The sequence below is a fragment of the Takifugu rubripes genome, chromosome 15 (assembly GCF_901000725.2).
Source record: "Takifugu rubripes chromosome 15, fTakRub1.2, whole genome shotgun sequence".
NCBI lineage: Eukaryota > Metazoa > Chordata > Actinopteri > Tetraodontiformes > Tetraodontidae > Takifugu > Takifugu rubripes.
The window spans coordinates 14,227,769-14,246,421 of NC_042299.1; the positions used below are offsets into that span (position 1 = coordinate 14,227,769).

Consider the following 18,653-nt stretch of genomic DNA (forward strand, 5'->3'; position numbering starts at 1 on the left):
AAAAAGAGGAAAATAGAACCAACAAATGCAAATAGCACATTTTAGTCCAGCAGTCGCACATTTCCCTTCACACTGGAAAGAGGATAATGTGCATGAGCTTACCTTTTGAGTTTACCACCAAGAAAAAGAGCAGCATCATCGTCAGTGTGTGAGTCTCTGCCATGTCAGAGGGGTGCTCAGATTTTCCAAAGCCTCTCCTGTGAAGTGAAGCCTTACTTTGTGATTCCACATTACATCCTCCCTAACGACAAAACCACAGACTAATTAACCAGGCAGGTAAACCATTAACCAGCCTCTATGTAACGGCTGTGCATTACAATTAACACCTCTTCAGAAACTATTTAGAAAACACAGAATTTCTCTCACTGTGAAATTTAATTTAATAAATTTTCCTGCAAATAAATAAACGCATTCTGCACTAAACCATGCAAACATTTCATGAATGCAACAATAAATGAGCTGCAGCTTTTAGAATACGACCTCTAGAGGACCTAGTAAACATGTCATGTCAATGAAATGACCCCACAGCTGGGCAGCAGCTGTAGGATTACATGGTGTACACATGTACAGGATCCACGTGCATGATTCTTTAAGACACCACTGCATACTTTCAATCCAAGATTAAAAGGACAATGCCACTAAAGTATAATCACGCTGACCATGCTGTCTATGTAGATGTGAATAAAGTTGCTGGAGTCTTGCATGTTTAAGAACGGAACCTTCTTTATGTTACATTTTATTATCGTGTTGGCTGACATCTGATGCTTAAGTTATTCAAACATCATAAATTATGCCGTCTGAAATTTGATACCCTGCAGCCGGTGCGAGCTGTAGCGCGCTGCTGCCCCCTACCGGACCAGAAATCAGCAGTCAAGCTTCCAAAAAAGTCACATTTTTGTATAATCAAGTATCACGAAAGTAATATCCTTGCACGTAAGCAAATACATTATTAGATATATGCAAGGCTGAAAACAGGGTGCAAACTGCTTTTATGTTTCATTAAAATATCGTTTTTACAATATTAATGTACTCAAAAAGCATTGCAGCATTTGGTGTTTAAAATTTAATTCTTTTTTTTCCTAGTTCTAAACTGAATTAAAATATTCTGTTTTTGTCATTAACATGTTTTCCTCTGAACCTCCATTAACAATGTTGCTTCTGTACATGCTGCTAAAGACGACGTCTGTGCAAATACAAAGTCTCTGGTCTTAGCTAATCGTTTCTACTGTGAATAATATGAACTCATAAGTGCCATGTTTGCAGATGTGACACAGACATCTGCTTTAATCTGTCTTCCTCCAATAGGATCATGCATGGTAGCATTCTCACATGCAACCCAAGCAAAGGAAAATCCTGCAGGGTGTAAATGTAGGCTACAGTCTTTTTTCCCTGAGTTTTTATCTGCCCAGAACGATGATGAAACCGTTGGTTATATTATCCCCTACCAGCCCCCTCCCTCCCTCCCTCCCTCGCTGCTGCCTCCAGTTTGTAGGTTACAGAAAGATTTCACCAACCACAGATAAGAAGATTAGAGAGGAATTAATGGTATTCCTTTGTCATTATAGGAATAAATTGATATTTTAAATCAGAGGGCGGGGACTCGGAGCAACATGTGTCAGGAGACGTAAGCAGTGGGGATGGCGCAGTGGCGAGCAGACTCACACAAGGAGGATGCATGTAGCTCAATAACCATGGTGCAAAAGGGGAGGCAGAAGAATAATGGCGGGGCAGAATGAGCACTTGTGGATGGTTCTAGACATGCTGGTAGAGGACGGGGTCAGCTGTGGCTCTCCCCGCTCCAGACAGTGACGCGTCCGGGAGGACCGTTTGGATTCCTCTCATCCACTCTACTCCAGCTAAACCATGAGGTTGGTCCTCCTGGCTTTAAGACTGATGTGCATGGCCTGGTTCTGGCCTGTCACCCAGCTCAACAGCAGTCACTTCCCAAACAAGAGGAGGCACAAGGAGCAGTACGTCGGAGAGACCACCAAGCCAAAGCATGGAGGGTGAGATGACATCTACTTACTGTGTGTAACGCTGGAATCTCTACATTGCGTTTATACAAAATTAGATCCAGAGGTTCCATTCCAAAGCTGCGTGCGTGTGTCTAACCGGTGTGAACACATTTCAAGAACTTTAATTCCCTCGAGACCAAGGTCTTTGGTTGTAATCAAGAGGGTTGAAATCCAATTAACCATTGCTGACTGTGTGACCAGATGTCACTTGTGTGTTCATCTGTGTTAGACAGAGACTGATGAGTCAAAGGAAGAGATTCCAGGCAAATCTGTGATTGGGTCTCTCTGGTTTTCAGACGGGTGGACCTTAAGATGAAGAAGCTGGACAGCACCAAGTCCTGGCTAATTAAATCCGAGCAGCTGCTTCGCATCGACGATCACGACTTTGCGATGAGGCCGGGCTTTGGAGGTACGGCACCCAGACGCTCTCACCTGAATTCTGTTTCTCTTTTATTTTCCAATATCATTTTTAAAACCACGAGGCAGCTCTGTAAAAATAATGTAGGTTACTGTGCTCTCTTTGGTATTATGCCTCCCCCTAAAATAAACCTTAGTGACCTAGATTGTCTGCCTGTGAGACAATGATTGCAGCCAGTAGTACAAATAAAATAATCTGAACAGAGTACATGAGCCCGCTGGATGGAGAACAAAACTGTGCTGTTGCCCTTCTTTTTCTTCTACTGTTTATTTGCTTCACACTTTTTTGTGTATTTATTTATTTTTAGGACATTTTTGTGGATCTGACAGACTGGTTTAAATTGCAACATTTTTCATAAACCCTCATCACCATGTATATCAAGAAATATGCCAGCATTTAGCGAGTGCTTCTTGAACGCACCCTCTGTGAATCCACAGTCTATATTAACAGCTATAAGTTTAACGTTCCCTCTATTTACACAAACAAACAAGCCAAACCCGAAGAGCAGAGGACTTCTGGGGATCTGGCTTCCTACTTCACGACTTGTCTGTTATCCCAGACGGAGGGATTTGCCTTCATTAGATAATGGCATCGACAGAACTGGGTGTTTACAGTTCACATAATACGTTTAAATGATGACATGCAGGTTGATGTTGTAAAATCAACATCATGTTGTAAGATTGTGGTTGGCGCCGCTTGTGCGCATTAGTGCATGCTGGGATCCGATTCAGACGTTACATAAACGCATGGCAGCATTAGTTATTGCCACATTCATGTATATAGGTTGCCCCCCCCCCCCCCACCCCCCCCAGGATGTTGCCACAGTCCACGTGTCATTGGTATAAATGATTATCTTCTAATCCAAATGTCTGATAAATCTATACAAATATTTCTGTCTGTAAAACCGCTGTGCATGAAGCAGTCAGGTGTGACTGTGAGTGATCCACCCTCGTGCCCACATTAAGCTGAGGCTTTTTAAGCGGTATAATAAAACGCCCGTCATCCTTTTGTCCGTGGCATCTGTAGGATGCAGCTTATGTCATAGCTCCACAGCTGGATTTACACAGGCGTAATCTCTGGCAGATGTGCAGACGGATGATTCATGGAGGATGCCGATGTTTTGACAAAGTTTGACCTTTTGTAGGTTCGGCTCTTCCTGTTGGTATTGACGTGCAGGTTGAGAGCATCGACAGCATATCTGAAGTGAACATGGTACGTGGCGCTGAAATGCCTCTAGTCCACCTGGTGTCCCTGATTTCTGAGCACGTGCGGTTTGTCTCCAGGACTTCACCATGACGCTGTACCTGAGGCACTACTGGCAGGACGACCGCCTGGCCTTCCCCTCCAGCAGCAACAAGAGCCGCACCTTTGACGCACGTCTGGTCAAGAAGATCTGGGTTCCCGACGTGTTCTTCGTCCACTCCAAGCGCTCTTTCATCCACGACACAACCATGGAGAACATCATGCTGAGGGTGTATCCTGATGGCAACATCCTCTACAGCGTCAGGTAAGAAGCAGCTTGATTTTCCTGACAGAGCAGACTTGTGTGTGAAACCACCGAGTTAACCAGAAACAAGTGTTTGGAATACCATCCTGTCTGTAATCCTTCATCATATCAACACAGATGTTGGCAACATGGTGTCAGCACAGACAGCTGTTTCAGCCCGAGTCTGTCATGCGTATAAGGAATTATCGTACAGTCAGCAGTTTGTGTCATCTGTTGCCGTGACGTTTCTATGGACAGTCATGAAAGAGCCGCTGTGTTTTAGGATCACCGTCACAGCACTTTGCTCCATGGACTTCAGCAGCTTCCCTCTGGATACTCAGAATTGTTCTCTGGAGTTGGAGAGCTGTGAGTATGGAACTGCAGCGGGGACATCTCAGCGGGGGATTTTGTCCATGTTATTCCACTGAAACACGTACAAAAATCCACTTTACATAATGTGCTAGCTGGAAAACACGTTGCACAATTTGGGCTCTAATTTAGGCGCTGACACGTGACGATGTTACAGGTCCCCTCCCATGAACAGATTTAGCCGATGCCGCGGCAACACGCAGTTCACACGTAACACACACATCAGCATCTCTAGCCTGAGTTCCTCTGTGTTTTCCAGTGAGTTCAATCGGCGTGAAGGTTGGGTCTTTTTTTATAGCTGACCTGTTTTTGGTTTGTTCTATTATTAAACCGTGGATCCTGATCTCAGAGGGGAGCCGGGAGTCCCAGTTCTGTGCGCTCTCTCCTCCCCTCTGAGAAAAATGTCCATGACTGTGTAAACAGGCAACATGTGAAAGGTGTCCTCTTTTTTCCCACCTCCCTCTCCCCTCTCCCGAAGATGCGTACAATGAGAACGACCTAATGCTCTACTGGAAGAACGGGAACGATTCATTAAGGACTGATGAGATTGTGCTCTCTCAGTTTTTTATTGAAGACTTCCAGCCTTCCTTTGGGCTTGCCTTCTACAGCAGTACGGGTATGTGAGGTCAGAGGTCGGGGGCTCTCTGTGCTGTACCTTGCTTGGGAACGACCGGAGAGCTCCTTATTTCATCCATATCATTAAAGAAATTCTATTTAAACCCTTTAAATGAACCGAGGCTCACCAAACAACCTATGCTTCCTTGTCAACATATGTAGTATTTAAGTAACTAACTCAAGGTAAACATTCTGAATGGTTATGGTTATATTCTGGCAGAGCTGAGGCTTCATGCTGCTCTGTGACGTCGTTAAGCTGTCCAAAGAGTTTGTGTAATCACGCTCACTACCAGGAGAGGGGAGTACTGGAGTTTTAAGCATTTTAAACCTGCATGACCGATTGCTTAGCCCACTTTTGGGAACCCGCTCCGCTCTTACCGTCATGTTAGTAGACGAGGGATTGAGAGCTGGAGAGGGAGGGATTTTCTTCTGTGCCTGAAATAATCTTCTGGGGCCTGTCTTTGCTGAAACCATGTTAAGTCAAGCTCTAGACAGCTCAGTGAACTCAGCCTACTTTTCTCATTTCAATTATGGTTAGATTTTTTGAAGCCCCCTCCTCATCCACCTGCCCTGTTCCCACATTCTGTCCGTTTATCTCTGTTTCAGGATGGTACAATCGGCTCTACATTAACTTCATTCTCAGGAGGCATATTTTCTTCTTCATGCTTCAGACTTACTTCCCCACCATGCTGATGGTGATGCTGTCCTGGGTGTCTTTCTGGATTGACAGACGGGCTGTACCTGCCCGTGTCTCTCTGGGTACTGATACAGCAGGACATTTCTTTTCCCTGAACTCCCCAAACAAGCTTTCACCTCAACCAGATTATTGTTGCATATTGCTGCCATATTTATATTCTGATCCCAGGTTGTCTTTGTATAGAAATCAGTCATTAATAGGTTAGCTTAGCTCTTCTCTCCAGCTAAAGACAAAGCATAAGCACATTTTATTAGGCTTGCCCTGGATTAAGTGGTTTTTCTGCTCCTTTAAGCCTCCACTCATGTCCATCCTGGAGGAAAAGTATTATGTGTTGTTATCTGTCCGCGTCCAGGCATCACCACAGTTCTGACCATGTCCACCATCATCACTGGCGTCTCGGCCTCCATGCCACAGGTGTCTTACGTCAAAGCCGTAGACATCTACCTGTGGGCGAGCTTCCTGTTTGTCTTTCTGTCCGTCATTGAGTACGCTGCTGTCAACTATTTCACCACCGTTGAGGAGATGAAGAAGCTGAAACGTGCAAAGGTTGCTCAATGGCTGAATGTATAATGTGTAAAATAACCCCCTCAGATTGAGTAACCCTCCACTTCGGCCCTTTTTGCTCCAGATTCCCAACTCCTACAATGCCACAGAGGCCATGGCGTTCGATGGCTGCTTCCACGACACCGATATAGACCTGACGTCTTTACCAGAGGTCGCCAGCACCCCAAACACAGAGCGGAACACTCAGGCCCGAAACTCTACTGTCTCGGCGCCCACGGAGGGCACAAGGCTGCGCAGGAAGAACCTGCTAAAGCAACACCTCAGCTTCATAATGAGCAACAGCTACATGATCGACTCCTATTCCAGGGTCATATTTCCAATGGCATACCTGCTCTTCAACATTATTTACTGGAGCTTGTATGCGTAACGCTGCAACTGTGCAGCATTTCTACCACCAAAACCTGCTTCTAATCTGCTGATGAGTTCAGATACCATGACAGGAAAGACTCCATTTTCTGCGTGTTTTCACCACGCTCATTTTATAGATATATATATAAAAAGAAAAAAACGGGGGGAAAAAAACAACGGGATTCTGTTTTATCACAGAACCGGAATCAAATCCTGAAGTTGTACAACTGATGTTTAACAATAAATATTCTCTTAAAAATCTATAAACTATTTGCAAAGCTTTATTGAAGCCTCCTGGTAGAGAAGAAATAGAAGAAGTCACTGTGGAAATAGTTCTTTTATTGATTTTGACGACGGTGATGAACTGTCTCATCTCTGTTTCTGAAGAAAGAAACAATTGTTGTAGGAATGGAACGTCTGCAAACCTCAACAGGCTGCAGGTGTCCACTGAAGGTCGTGTGTGAAGGAAAACAAGCACATATATGGCAACTGTCAGCACAAATATAAAAGAAACACTACTACACTTTCACTTCTAATATAAACAATAGATATGGTGTCTTTGTAACATGGTACAATTACGTTATCGGCTAAATTGATACAAAGAGTATTTGTTCCAAATGCTGTGATATAAACAGGCTTTAATATTAAGTTAAGCTTTAATACAAAATAGCTACATGTGCCAGTTGTCCCACTAGATCATCTGAGTTTGAGGGGCTCGATATTGCAGATTAGTAGAAAACTCTCGGAGCTCAACCAGAATCCAGCAATTCTCATCAAAGTTAACTAGAAAAATCGATCGTAAAGTATAGAATAAAAGAAACAATGCCAAACAAAGGCTATACATGTATAAAAAGGAAACAGTGTATTCTTGAGGTTTATGCCTATTTATTCATGTACACGTGTGTTTCAACATCCCCAACAGCAGAAACACAATAGACCTACATGCATACATTTTCATATATTGAAAAGCTCAAGCGCCTGGTTCCATGTTGCTCTAGTGAGACATTCAATTAATTTGTATAAATGAGGATTGGAGAGATAGAACAAATATGCTATGATTACTTATAACTTGATTACATAACTGCAATAGAAGATATAATCAGATCCATTAGTGATGAGTGACAGGTAATGTGATTACCAAAGAAAATCAAAAGTCTTTCTCTCTTATCTGTTTGCTCTTAAATTTTTTGTATACAGTTTATTCCATAGTTGTATTTTTATCTATATATTACTGCAGAAAAATTAAAAAATCATCGTTTCAAGGACGGATCGGGACCTTTAGCGCCCTCTATCGTGTAATATGGGAATTACATCCTCCAAATGTAGTAAATGGAAGTGGAAATTAGAGCAAATGTAATGGCTTAATTTTAAACAATTTGATCTAAGAATAAGGATTTAAGGGATGATTCAAATATATATTTTCAGCACTTTAGCAAACAAAATGTAGCCCTTCAGTCATTGAGCCGTATATATGTGCTTGTTTTGTGCGTGTTTTGTGCGTGTGCACGCGTGTTCCACCTATTCAGAGTCCTGTAGAGCAGGTGCATGACTTTTCATTGTGACGTAGACAGCTGGGACAATTTTAGGTCTGGAATGTTACCATGGAAGCAGTCCCGTCAGTCAGTAGTACACACACCCTGTTTCAACCAGAACTAAAAAATATATATATAAACATATATTACATAAAGAAAGAAAAGAGAAAAAGATGAAGGGATGAAAATACAGGAGGTTTCTTTTCCTAATCAGGTGTAAAGGCAAAAGCTTTCTAATGAAGGAGGGGTTTTTGTTTTCTTTTAACCAGTGCTCAGTATTGTTCACTGGGCAGCCTGACGTATCAGGGGAGTGCCAAACACGTCAGCTATTGATCCTGAGCAACAATGTCAGAAGCAGCCTGGTCATAACAACAACAGTGCTGATGAACAGTGGAAAATGCACCACTTATTTGTTTGATTTGGTTTTTCTCTCAAGTGTGGATATTCCTCAGGAGGGCATGGTCAGAACGCCATGAAAGCTTCAGTGGTTCGCACCGACGGACGCTCACACAGGTACGTGATCGCCCCTTCACTCAGGCCATAATGGGGTGATCTGCTGTCACTTTTGGGAATTCCGTGATTTGCGGCTCTCAAATAACAAGGAACTAAAAATTCCAGCCTTGCCGGATTTTTTTTTTTTTTAAACAGATAGTTATGATGCATTAAAGCCCAACATCTAACACTTACATTCTCATACTTTTCATGTATTTCCTATCAAACTTATCTTTATCCTTTCATGGTTCTGGATCTTAGACTTTATTACTCAAATTGTGTGTGTAATCTCAGTTGCCGTAGATGGCATCTGAATACTGAGTGTTTGATAATCTGAATCTGATCTTTTCAACCTCTGCTTTAATCTGTCATGGACTATTTCTTTTCCTCATCCAATCCTTCTTATCATACGTCCAAAAAGATTTCTAGGAATGATTTCAGATAGGTCAGCAAACACTGTTAACCATTATTTGGAGTTATAAATACAAAGCTTATGCTGCCAGAGCTGGATTTAATTTACCACATGACCAAAAACTCCAGCGACATGGAAACACAGCAGAAACTTTATGCAAAATATCCAAAGCATGTCCTGTGCCTGTTCTGTTTTGTTCACCTCTTTTGTCCTTAAGAGTGTTTGTGCACACGCACATGAAAGCTACACACACAGACACACCCCATGAAATGAATACCATTAAATTAGATGTAAGGCCATCACTTATTTTCAGACTGGTTTCCCACAAACAGAAGTCCTGTCAGGTGTGTTTCCACAAGCTACAGTGAGCAGTCATCAGAACGGGCGTGATGGGAAACAAGCGGAAAGGATTTCTGCCTGAAACTCTTTCCGTGTGACTCACCCCTGCACATTTCTAAAGGCGAAACTTAAGTTTTAATCGGGTTTTTTGTTTCAGCTCGGTGAGGGAACCCTGGTCGCACATCAAACGTCTCCCCTGGTTGCACTTTCAGCTGCTGGGCCTCCTCCTGACAGGTGCTTTGCTCAGCAAAGACAGGTTACAGCATGAAGGCATCTCATGTGGAACCACAGGCCTGCATGTCTATTTCTGAACCGCTGCATCTGACTGAATGTCTGACATGCCAGTTATTCAGCACTTGTATTGTAACAGACACATATTGTGCACGCTCGGACACACCCTCTCCTCTCTAATTCATGGCGTAACCTGTTGGTCTAGTCTCATCTCTGGTCATTATCAGGCATCAGTGTTGAAAACGGATTTCCACAAACACGACAAATTTTACAAAAGAATAGAAATGCTAGTGTAACAGCGTCACAGCTTAGTCTCATAAATGCAACGTCATAAGTTTATATCTTTTCCTGGTTCCGTGTTAAGTGGTAATAGTTATTTTCTCCCTATGTAAGTAGGTCAGGCCTCCTCTAATCACACCTCCACTACGCCGTCTCCTCTCGCCTCAACCACACATGTGCAGCCTCAAGGTAACCGTCAACCCACATAATCCTCCTGGCCATACCTCATCACCTTTATGCCTCTTTAACTGTCTTTCACAGCCATGGTTTTATACTCAGATTGCAGCTTTTTATAAATGATCTACTACTCCACCTCTGTGGGTTGCTTAGCCAAGCATAATTTGTTGGCCCTGGCTTGTCTATTCATTCTGTTCTATTACAGCACAGATCCAGACCTGCGATTTCCAAATCTGTGGTTCGAAAATTTAAGATGTCATTTAGAATACGTGACAGAATTACTGCCGTAGCTCCCGTAGCGTTGTGGAGTTCTCTTGTGTTACAAGACTGAATATACAGACTCATATTTGCATTATGAGCAACACCATCCATCCATGTGGTTTTGGTTTTAACCATTTTTAAAACCCAATCTGTCTCTCTAGCTACGTACTACTTTGTTGACATAACTGTGACCGCCGCTGTAAAGAAAAATGAATCTGAGATCAAGGCCTGGGTAAGTGTTGCACCACCCAGGTCATTTGCAATTGTCGACCAGCACGAAGACAGATTTCTGTCACATGGTTGAATAATCTGATGGTCTTTTTCTCAGCTCATGGAGGCATTCCAAAACAACCTGGAGAGCTGCCTGCGTGAACCACCCACAGCTGGATCGAACTCCTCTACCCCTGCAACAACAACCCAAAACTACAGCCTAACTACAGCTGCAATGACAACAGCTCTGCAAAACAATACAAACACAACTACATCCGCAGTTTCACAAAGCAGCAACACAACTACAGATGCAAAAACTACAGTTCTACAGAGCAGCAATAGGACTACGACTGCAACATCAACTTTACAAAGCAACAACCTGACCACAACTGCTCTACAAATCAACAATAGAACTGCAACTACAGATGCAACAACAGCTTTGCAAGGCAACAATGTGACTACCCTTGCAACAACAGCTCTACTTAGCAACAATAAGACCACAATAACAACAACACCTCTACAAAGCGACAGGACAACAACTTCAACAACACCTCTAGAAAGCAACAGGACAACAACTTCAACAACACCTCTAGAAAGCAACAGGACAACAACTTCAACAACACCTCTACAAAGCAACAGGACAACAACTTCAACAAGCAGCATCACAACTACTGATGCAAAAAGGACATCTTTCCAAAGCAACAGTGCGGCTACAACTGTGACTACAGTCGCACAAAGCAAAATCACAAATGCAGACACAGAAACAACATCAGAAAGCAACAGTGTGGCTACAACTGTGACTACAGTCGCACAAAGCAAATTCACAAATGCAGACACAGAAACAACATCACAAAGCAACAGTGTGGCTACAACTGTGACTACAGTCGCACAAAGCAAAATCACAAATGTAGACACAGAAACAACATCACAAAGCAACAGTGTGGCTACAACTGTGACTACAGTCGCACAAAGCAAAATCACAAATGTAGACATGGAAACAACATCACAAAGCAACAGTGTGACGCCAAGTGCAACGACAACATGGACCGGTGACAAAATCACTGAAGCCACACCATCTACAACACCTGCAATAACAAAGGCTAGGAGTGCCCAGGAAGTTCTTGACGAGACTCAAACCAGGTACCAGGAAAAGAGTTTCCATTAAATAGATAGAAAAATGTAAATAATGCAGTGATAATAACTCCACCAACATAACTTATTTTGACCATAGCATAGACGTGCTAGATAAATGTATTTCACAAAAATGAACATCATTGTTTCCTATTTTTTCAGTAATATTACCAACAAAACAACTGGTCTTATACAAGTAAGCACATGTGTAAAAGCCTTGAATAGAGCTGTTATCAATTAAGCAAGTGCAACGCTCACAGGAGCCTGATTCATGTTTTCCCAGGGAATTGACGTGAACTGCGAAGACACAGACACGAGGTAAATGACATCACAGCTACTAATCAGACCTAAGTGACACAAGGACGAGAATATCACCGGCATGTTTGTGCTTCTTCAGGAACTCCAGCTGCAGTGTGGTGCTGCAGCTGAGACAGAGCGTAGCTCCGTGCTGCCTCCTCCGAACCCTCTGTGCAGCCAGTGACAACTCCTCAGAGATCAGTGCCGTGGGGAAAAAAGTGGACCGGACAAGTGAGCGCTGCCTGACGTGCACTATTGTACATGTTGTGATGGTTTGCCCTGAGACGAGAAATCCTCTGTGAGCAGATCCGCTTCAAAATGAGTGTGAGAGTGACCCACAGGAGGAAAACAGTTGTGTTTATAGAGGTCAAGATGACGCAACATGGTACTCGAGTGAAATCTCAGTTCATTTCTCAATATTTGGGTAACTTTTTATTTTTCACTATTTTTATTTGGTTATTTACGTTTTTCACAGTAAGAATGTCTCTGCATACGTGGGACTTCTGAGCAACTCAACTCAGTGTGGTGAGTAAAGCAGCACTTTTCTTTCGCAACATTTGGATGTTGTCAATTTTTTTTTGAAATCCAGACTGTGGTGTCGTTAAATCGGCTCCACAAAGTTCCCAAACTATTTGAGTCTCACCAACCACAACAAACAGCCTCAATCACAGGTCACGTGCACTGCATTGCAAAAAAAAAGAAAAAAAGAACATAAGTGCCCTAAGATCTAAAAATGACTGCATGTCACCACATGTCTGTTAGATTAAACCCTTTATCTGATCAGATTTAATACATAACATGAGACAATCTGAAATGAAATAAAATAAATGTTAACTGTTCCAGAGAAGCGGAACAACAGTTGCAGCTGCTCTGCTTATTGCAGCGGCCTGGGTGAGTGTTTAATCAGCCTGTAAAACCACCGTTTCTAAAGAATATTAACCCCGATAGTCACGAAGCCACAGCACACACGTACTGATACATTTTGTTTGGTTCTAGATGCATACTACTCTCTCCAGCTTTCAGTAAATGACTCCAGCAAGATAAATGTGTCTTATATCTTGTCCCTGGTGAGTTTGTGTGCACGCTGTTTACTGTTCATTCAGCCTCGGTGGATTATGAGAGCACGGAAATAATCTTTTCACAGATTGAAGAAGAAACGACGCAACCCTCAGACTGCTCGCTGGGTTCTACGTGAGTTTTCTCTTCTTTCCAGCCTCAAAATTAAATTTCATGCATGCCTGCTCCCAGTCCGACAAAGAATCAATGACGGGCCTTTACGTTTGCAGCGCTTTATGTACGGAGGTCAACTTTTTATCTCATTTGAAGGTAAGATAAAGACTTATAGTTCTGTATCTCCTATTATTTTATCACTGTTTTTTTAACGACAGATTGTTGTGAGCTGATCACAAGAACTCATTGTAGCTTACATATAATCTTATATAATAAATGGCTCAGCCAGGATACACAATATTTTTGGCATTCTCTGAACAAACTTGAGAGTTGTCTGGATGTTGTTTTTTATTTTTAAAAGTCCACATGACGCAAGTTATTTTTGAGTAATGCATTTTCTTCAGGAAACTGGGTCCTTATCACAAAAATGTATGACAGACCATTTCTATGACTCCATTTATTGCCACACTAGGTTTTATTGCACATTGATGTCTTTTCATGCCCACAAATACACACTATGTATGCAGACGCATGTTCCTCTTATCTAACACACCGTGATTAAATCTCTCCTCAGAATGCTACAGTGATCTGTGAAAATGCAAAACCAAAGTGAGTTTGAATCATATGAATGTCTCACCACAGCCAGGAAGTCTGAGACATTTCACCTGTGACTGATCTGTGCTCTTCTGATGTTTTAACTTCCGGCCTTCAAAGCTGCACAGTGATTCTACGCCTATCCACAACACTTCCCGTTTGCACCGTGTCGGAAATCATGATGCATGCGTTGCGGTCTGCGAAAGAAATTGGTTACACTGGACAAGTGAGCAGGGCAGGTGTGCATCTTGGAGGAGACAGAGGTCAAGATTTATGTTTGATTCCTCTTAAATCATTTGTGTCTTTTTTACACAGCGATTTGTGGAAACTCAACCATTGGGAGCAACTTCCTCGATTCCCAGGTCACACTGGTGAACATTGGGCTAAAACCAGGTGCATTTTGTTCAGCACTAAATACGTCCAACACCTTGAATTGGTTTGTATCATCTCAAATCTTAAACTCACCGGCTACAACCGCAGTAATCAATGACATAAAGCTGCCTTTGTTTTATTTTTCCAGTCAAAACGGAGGAATCTTGGTCGTACAGCTGGACGAAAAGTGCGGTTACCCTGTACCGTCGATGACCACACCCAGCCAAAATTTGAACGTTACACAAGCCAACACCACCATCTCTCCCGCAAATACAACATCATTCCCACAAAACACCACTGTTGAACCTCAGAATTCCACCATTTCCACCAATGCCAGCTCTACTGCTGCTAATTACGCGTCAACTACAATAATCTTCACAACTATGAACAGTACGGAAGCAACCACAGAATCAGGTTAGTGTTGCATCATGTGAGTGTGTCTTTAGAGCACCGTTTGTCTTCTGTGATGCCTGTTTTAAATCTCGGTGGTTTCAGCTGACAGCCAGGCCAACATGCTGCTCAATCTGGCCAGAAATGTGTCCAACCTCAACTCCAGTCAAGTGGATCAGCTGTTGTCCCAGCTGGAGAACCTTTTGGACGGCCCGAACATTAGTTTGGCCCTGGGAAACACCTCCGTGCAAATTGTCAGCAGCCTGATGGGCGCTTCACCTGAGTTGCTGTCAAACTTCTCCAAAAGGTTCAAGAAGCAGCTTATTTACAGCGTGCACACCACTGCAAATGCACTCCTACTTAAACCAGTTCATTTTTAATAATAACACTCACTGGAAATGTCTTTTCTTCTTTCCAGGATCATAAGGATTGTCGACACAGTGGGGCTGAAGCTCATCGTGGAGGATCAGCTGGAGACCCTCCTGTCCTCAGATTTAGCTCTGTCTGTGACGCAAACAGATGGCACCAACTTCCAGGAGGCGTTCTTTTCCATCTCCGACCCTAATAATGTCCAGGTATTAGCAGTTGAATTGTCTCCCGTTCTTTTGTTTATATTCAATCACAGTTACTTATAATAGCATCCAGACAGGTGAACTAGGTCAGAAAATCTGCTCTCATTCTTTTCATCGCATTCACAAAGGCTTTTACTCCAGGATTAAACTTTTTTTTGTACCCGTAGTTCTCTTGAAAATCTGAGTTGATTATTGCAGCTGTGCTGACAGGAGAGCTTTTTTCCGTGGTAAAATGTATTAAACATAGTCGTTAAGCTGCTTTGTGTTTGTTCAACGTTCTTTGGCAGGTCCGTGGGGATTCCAGACGCAGGAGGAGCCAGAGAGCTGGCCCGTCCATCCCTCAGGGCTCCATCTCGCTTCCCTCTTCTCTCACTCAGAATCTCAGTTTGGAGGAGCAGCAACTGGCCTCTAGAGTCCAGTTCAATTTCTACCAGACTGGCGCGGTGTTCCAGGTGTGTTCGTTCAACCGCAACATCCCAAATGTGCATCATTGTTTGCTGTGAACACAGTTTTGATCATGATCGTCCTTTTTCCCACAACCCTGCAGGACAAGAACTTGGGAAAACGCAGACTCAATAGTGGGATCTTGGGCGCGAGTGTGGCCAACCTGTCAATCACGGGACTGCAGGATAGCGTTGTAATTCGTCTCAGGAATACAGAGCTGATTCCAGTAAATTATATGAAATTAAAAATAACAGTGCTCCCCCCCCCCCAAAAAAAAGAATGCATCAGTAACAATATAGCCATTTGTGCCTTATCCCAACCTGCAGGCTGATTACGTGTCTACGTGTGTTTTCTGGGACTTCACATTAAATGGTAATTGTTTGAACGTGGAATGAAGTACCTAGAAGGAAATCAGCATGCAGGTTTCATAAGTTTTCTCCTCCTGCAGATGGATCTGGGGGATGGAACTTGAGTGGCTGTTATGTCACAAACAGCACGGACAATGAGACTGTTTGCAGCTGTAACCATTTAACCAGTTTTGCAATCCTGCTGGTGACTGTTCACACGCTGCTATGATTAAAGGTGCTGTTCTTTAATCCACTTCTTAACTGGTTTGCCTTCCTTCCCAGGACCTCTCCAGAGAGCCCCTAACTAGCCACCTCCAGGCCACCATCCTAAGCTTTATCACGTACATCGGCTGTGGAATCTCTGCTATCTTCCTGTCGGCCACCCTACTCACATACTTGGCCTTCGGGTGAGAGACAAACTGTGTTGCCCAAGGAATGACATTAATCAAAAATACCATATTTGGCCTAAAGAAAGCATTGGGAAATTCTGGTTTGGTCTGAAGGGGGAAAACAATATGAAATCCTTAAAGGCCAGAAAACAAATGCTTCACAATGCACTAACTCAATTTTATTCTGTGTGATCTAAAGGAAGTTACGTAAGGACATTCCATCTAAAATCCTCATCCAGCTGTGCTTGGCTCTGTTGCTTCTCAATCTGGTCTTTCTGGTGGACGCCTGGCTGGCGCTCTACCCGGAGGCTGTGGGCCTCTGCATCTCCACCGCCTGGTTCCTTCACTACTTCCTGCTTGTCTCCTTCACCTGGATGGGACTGGAGGCCGTGCACATGTACCTGGCCCTGGTGAAGGTCTTCAATAGCTACATATCGAGCTACATGCTCAAGTTCTCTCTGGCTGGCTGGGGCATCCCGATGGTTGTGGTCATCATTGTCATCGCGGTCGACAAGGACAACTATGGTCTTATCTCCTACGGAAGGTTTGCTGATGGCACAACTGATGATTTGTGAGTCCACACCTAAGTTCCGGCTTGAAATCTTCAGACCCACGATCATGACATGCAAGCGTCGGTTTATCTTCTTCCTCTCCTCCCACAGCTGCTGGCTGAGGAACGACATTGCCTTCTACGTCGCGGTGGTGGCCTACTTCTGCGTCATCTTTCTTTTCAACTTCATCATGTTCATCGTGGTGCTGGTGCAGCTGCGTCGGATGAGGAAGCAGAACCCGCACAACAGCGCTCACCGCACCACTCTGCAGGACATACGCAGTGTGGTGGGGATAACCCTCCTCCTCGGGCTCACGTGGGGCTTCGCCTTTTTCGCCTGGGGACCGGTCAACCTGGCCTTCATGTACCTCTTTGCTATTTTCAACTCCTTGCAAGGCGAGTGATAAGAAAGGAATTTCATCTAAGAATTCCGTTTTGACTTTTTCAATCCAGACTTTTCCCCCTTCCAAGTTAAGGGTTAACATTCTGGTGACAAATTTAAACTTTAAAGCTTTGAAGCCCGGCATTCATTCCTGCCGGCTGAAAATAACAGATAACAAGAAGATATGAGAAGATATGAAATACCTGATCAGCTCTATTTTGACCAAACTGGCATCATTTTAGCTGAGAGTTTATTCAACGACAGACTTATTGAAATCTGGGAGGACGGTGTGTGTATATGTGTGTATATTATATTGTGAATTTCAAGTGTTGTACTACTTTATAACGGATTTGGAACCGACTAATTTTTCTGGTTGTGTTTTGGTTTTGTAGGATTTTTCATATTTGTGTTCCATTGTGCGGTGAAGGACGTTGTGAGACGACAGTGGAGGACATACCTGTGCTGTGGCAAAATGAGGCTGGCAGAGAACTCAGGTAGAGATTTACATAAGCTAGTTGTACATGTTGGCTGTATAATGGTGTCATCAGTTGACACATGCAATGTCACAATGACATCTGGACTTTTTTTGGGGGGACAGAATGGAGCCGTACTGCAACACAGAAAACCGGGAAGAAGTCGTCGGTGACCAGACTAACATCCCTTCAGTCTTCCCAGTCTAATAACACATCCAGCTCCACCTCCTGTCTCGTTAGTGAATCGTCGGACCAGAATAATTCCGTCGGTAAATGATAAACCACGCCTAACTTACTGGACTTGATCTTCAAGTGCTGGGGCCAAGTGCAAAACTGTGTTTGTGTTATTTATAGTAGAATTGAATGCAGCACTTGTGTTTTCCAGGTAGTCCAGTTCAAGACGGGATCATCACAAGTGATGAAGACCACAATATGGATGTGACCCTTAATGAGATCAACAGTCAGCACAGAAACCAGTAAAAGAAGGACCATGCCAGCGGAGATTGCTTATTTTATTGAAACTTTTGTATGAGACATGTAAAATGATTGATGAACTCTTCCTTGTGTCTTTGTTATTGTTTGCGAAATTCGGCTGAATAATCAAGACCAGCCTCAATTTTTCAACAGTCTTTCAACTTTCAACAGTCTCTGGTTTCCACCCATCTCGTTTTTTGCCTTTCTAATCATCATATATAAAATAGACGGATAACACCTAATACAATATAAGTAATCATTCGTCATCTGTATGGAAGGTGAATGTGCAAATTTATGCTACTCAACGCTGTTCAATAGTACCTAGTTTAGGTTCCGATCCCTTCAGTCATAGCTCATAGAAGGTCGAGAAATATCAGATTTATTGAGCTGCAAATACTGCGCTCCGTGAGCCCGGAGGCATGGCTAGTATGAACAGGTCTCACTTGACTAGCCTTGTCTTGTGCCATTGCAGCACCAAATCTAACATTGCTATTGGGATGAAGAACCAGAAGAAGTCTTCGAAGGCCAAGGCTGGGGCAGACACTAGCAGATGCAAGCGGGCAGCTATCTCGGCCAACCATTCAATGATGCACTGATAGTGACGTCTAAACACCGGAATGCAA

The 18,653-nt window shown here is 43.2% G+C and overlaps 2 protein-coding genes across 5 annotated transcripts; both read left to right on the forward strand.

Annotated features, from left to right (window-relative positions):
* Positions 1–1,648: 1,648 nt before the first annotated feature.
* Positions 1,649–6,671, forward strand: gabrr3a (gamma-aminobutyric acid type A receptor subunit rho3a). 2 transcript variants are annotated; one of them, XM_003971157.3, is made up of 9 exons: positions 1,864–2,006; positions 2,312–2,424; positions 3,578–3,645; positions 3,717–3,940; positions 4,203–4,285; positions 4,767–4,904; positions 5,510–5,662; positions 5,953–6,146; positions 6,229–6,671. In XM_003971157.3, exons 1-9 carry the CDS (start codon positions 1,864–1,866, stop codon positions 6,529–6,531), a joined length of 1,419 nt encoding a protein of 472 aa, XP_003971206.1. In that variant the 3' UTR covers positions 6,532–6,671. The 2 variants fall into 2 exon arrangements, with proteins under 2 accessions (XP_029704875.1, XP_003971206.1); XM_029849015.1 differs by lacking the exon at positions 5,953–6,146 and having other exon boundaries at positions 1,649–2,006.
* Positions 6,672–8,394: 1,723 nt separating this feature from the next.
* On the forward strand, positions 8,395–18,177 carry LOC101064122 (adhesion G-protein coupled receptor G2). 3 transcript variants are annotated; one of them, XM_011611603.2, is made up of 31 exons: positions 8,395–8,557; positions 9,445–9,521; positions 9,912–9,986; positions 10,397–10,467; positions 10,564–10,976; positions 11,013–11,585; positions 11,739–11,772; positions 11,860–11,894; positions 11,974–12,104; positions 12,180–12,258; positions 12,349–12,398; positions 12,717–12,764; positions 12,870–12,940; positions 13,018–13,064; positions 13,160–13,199; positions 13,618–13,652; positions 13,758–13,876; positions 13,953–14,073; positions 14,158–14,423; positions 14,505–14,706; positions 14,818–14,974; positions 15,259–15,423; positions 15,519–15,641; positions 15,742–15,787; positions 15,864–15,967; positions 16,045–16,169; positions 16,351–16,722; positions 16,814–17,097; positions 17,476–17,577; positions 17,682–17,825; positions 17,942–18,177. In XM_011611603.2, the coding sequence occupies exons 1-31, from the start codon at positions 8,517–8,519 to the stop codon at positions 18,034–18,036; spliced, it is 4,245 nt and encodes a 1,414-aa protein (XP_011609905.2). In that variant the 5' UTR covers positions 8,395–8,516; the 3' UTR covers positions 18,037–18,177. The 3 variants fall into 3 exon arrangements, with proteins under 3 accessions (XP_011609905.2, XP_011609903.2, XP_011609904.2); XM_011611601.2 differs by having other exon boundaries at positions 10,564–11,585; XM_011611602.2 differs by having other exon boundaries at positions 9,915–9,986; positions 10,564–11,585.
* The last annotated feature ends 476 nt before the right edge of the window (positions 18,178–18,653 follow it).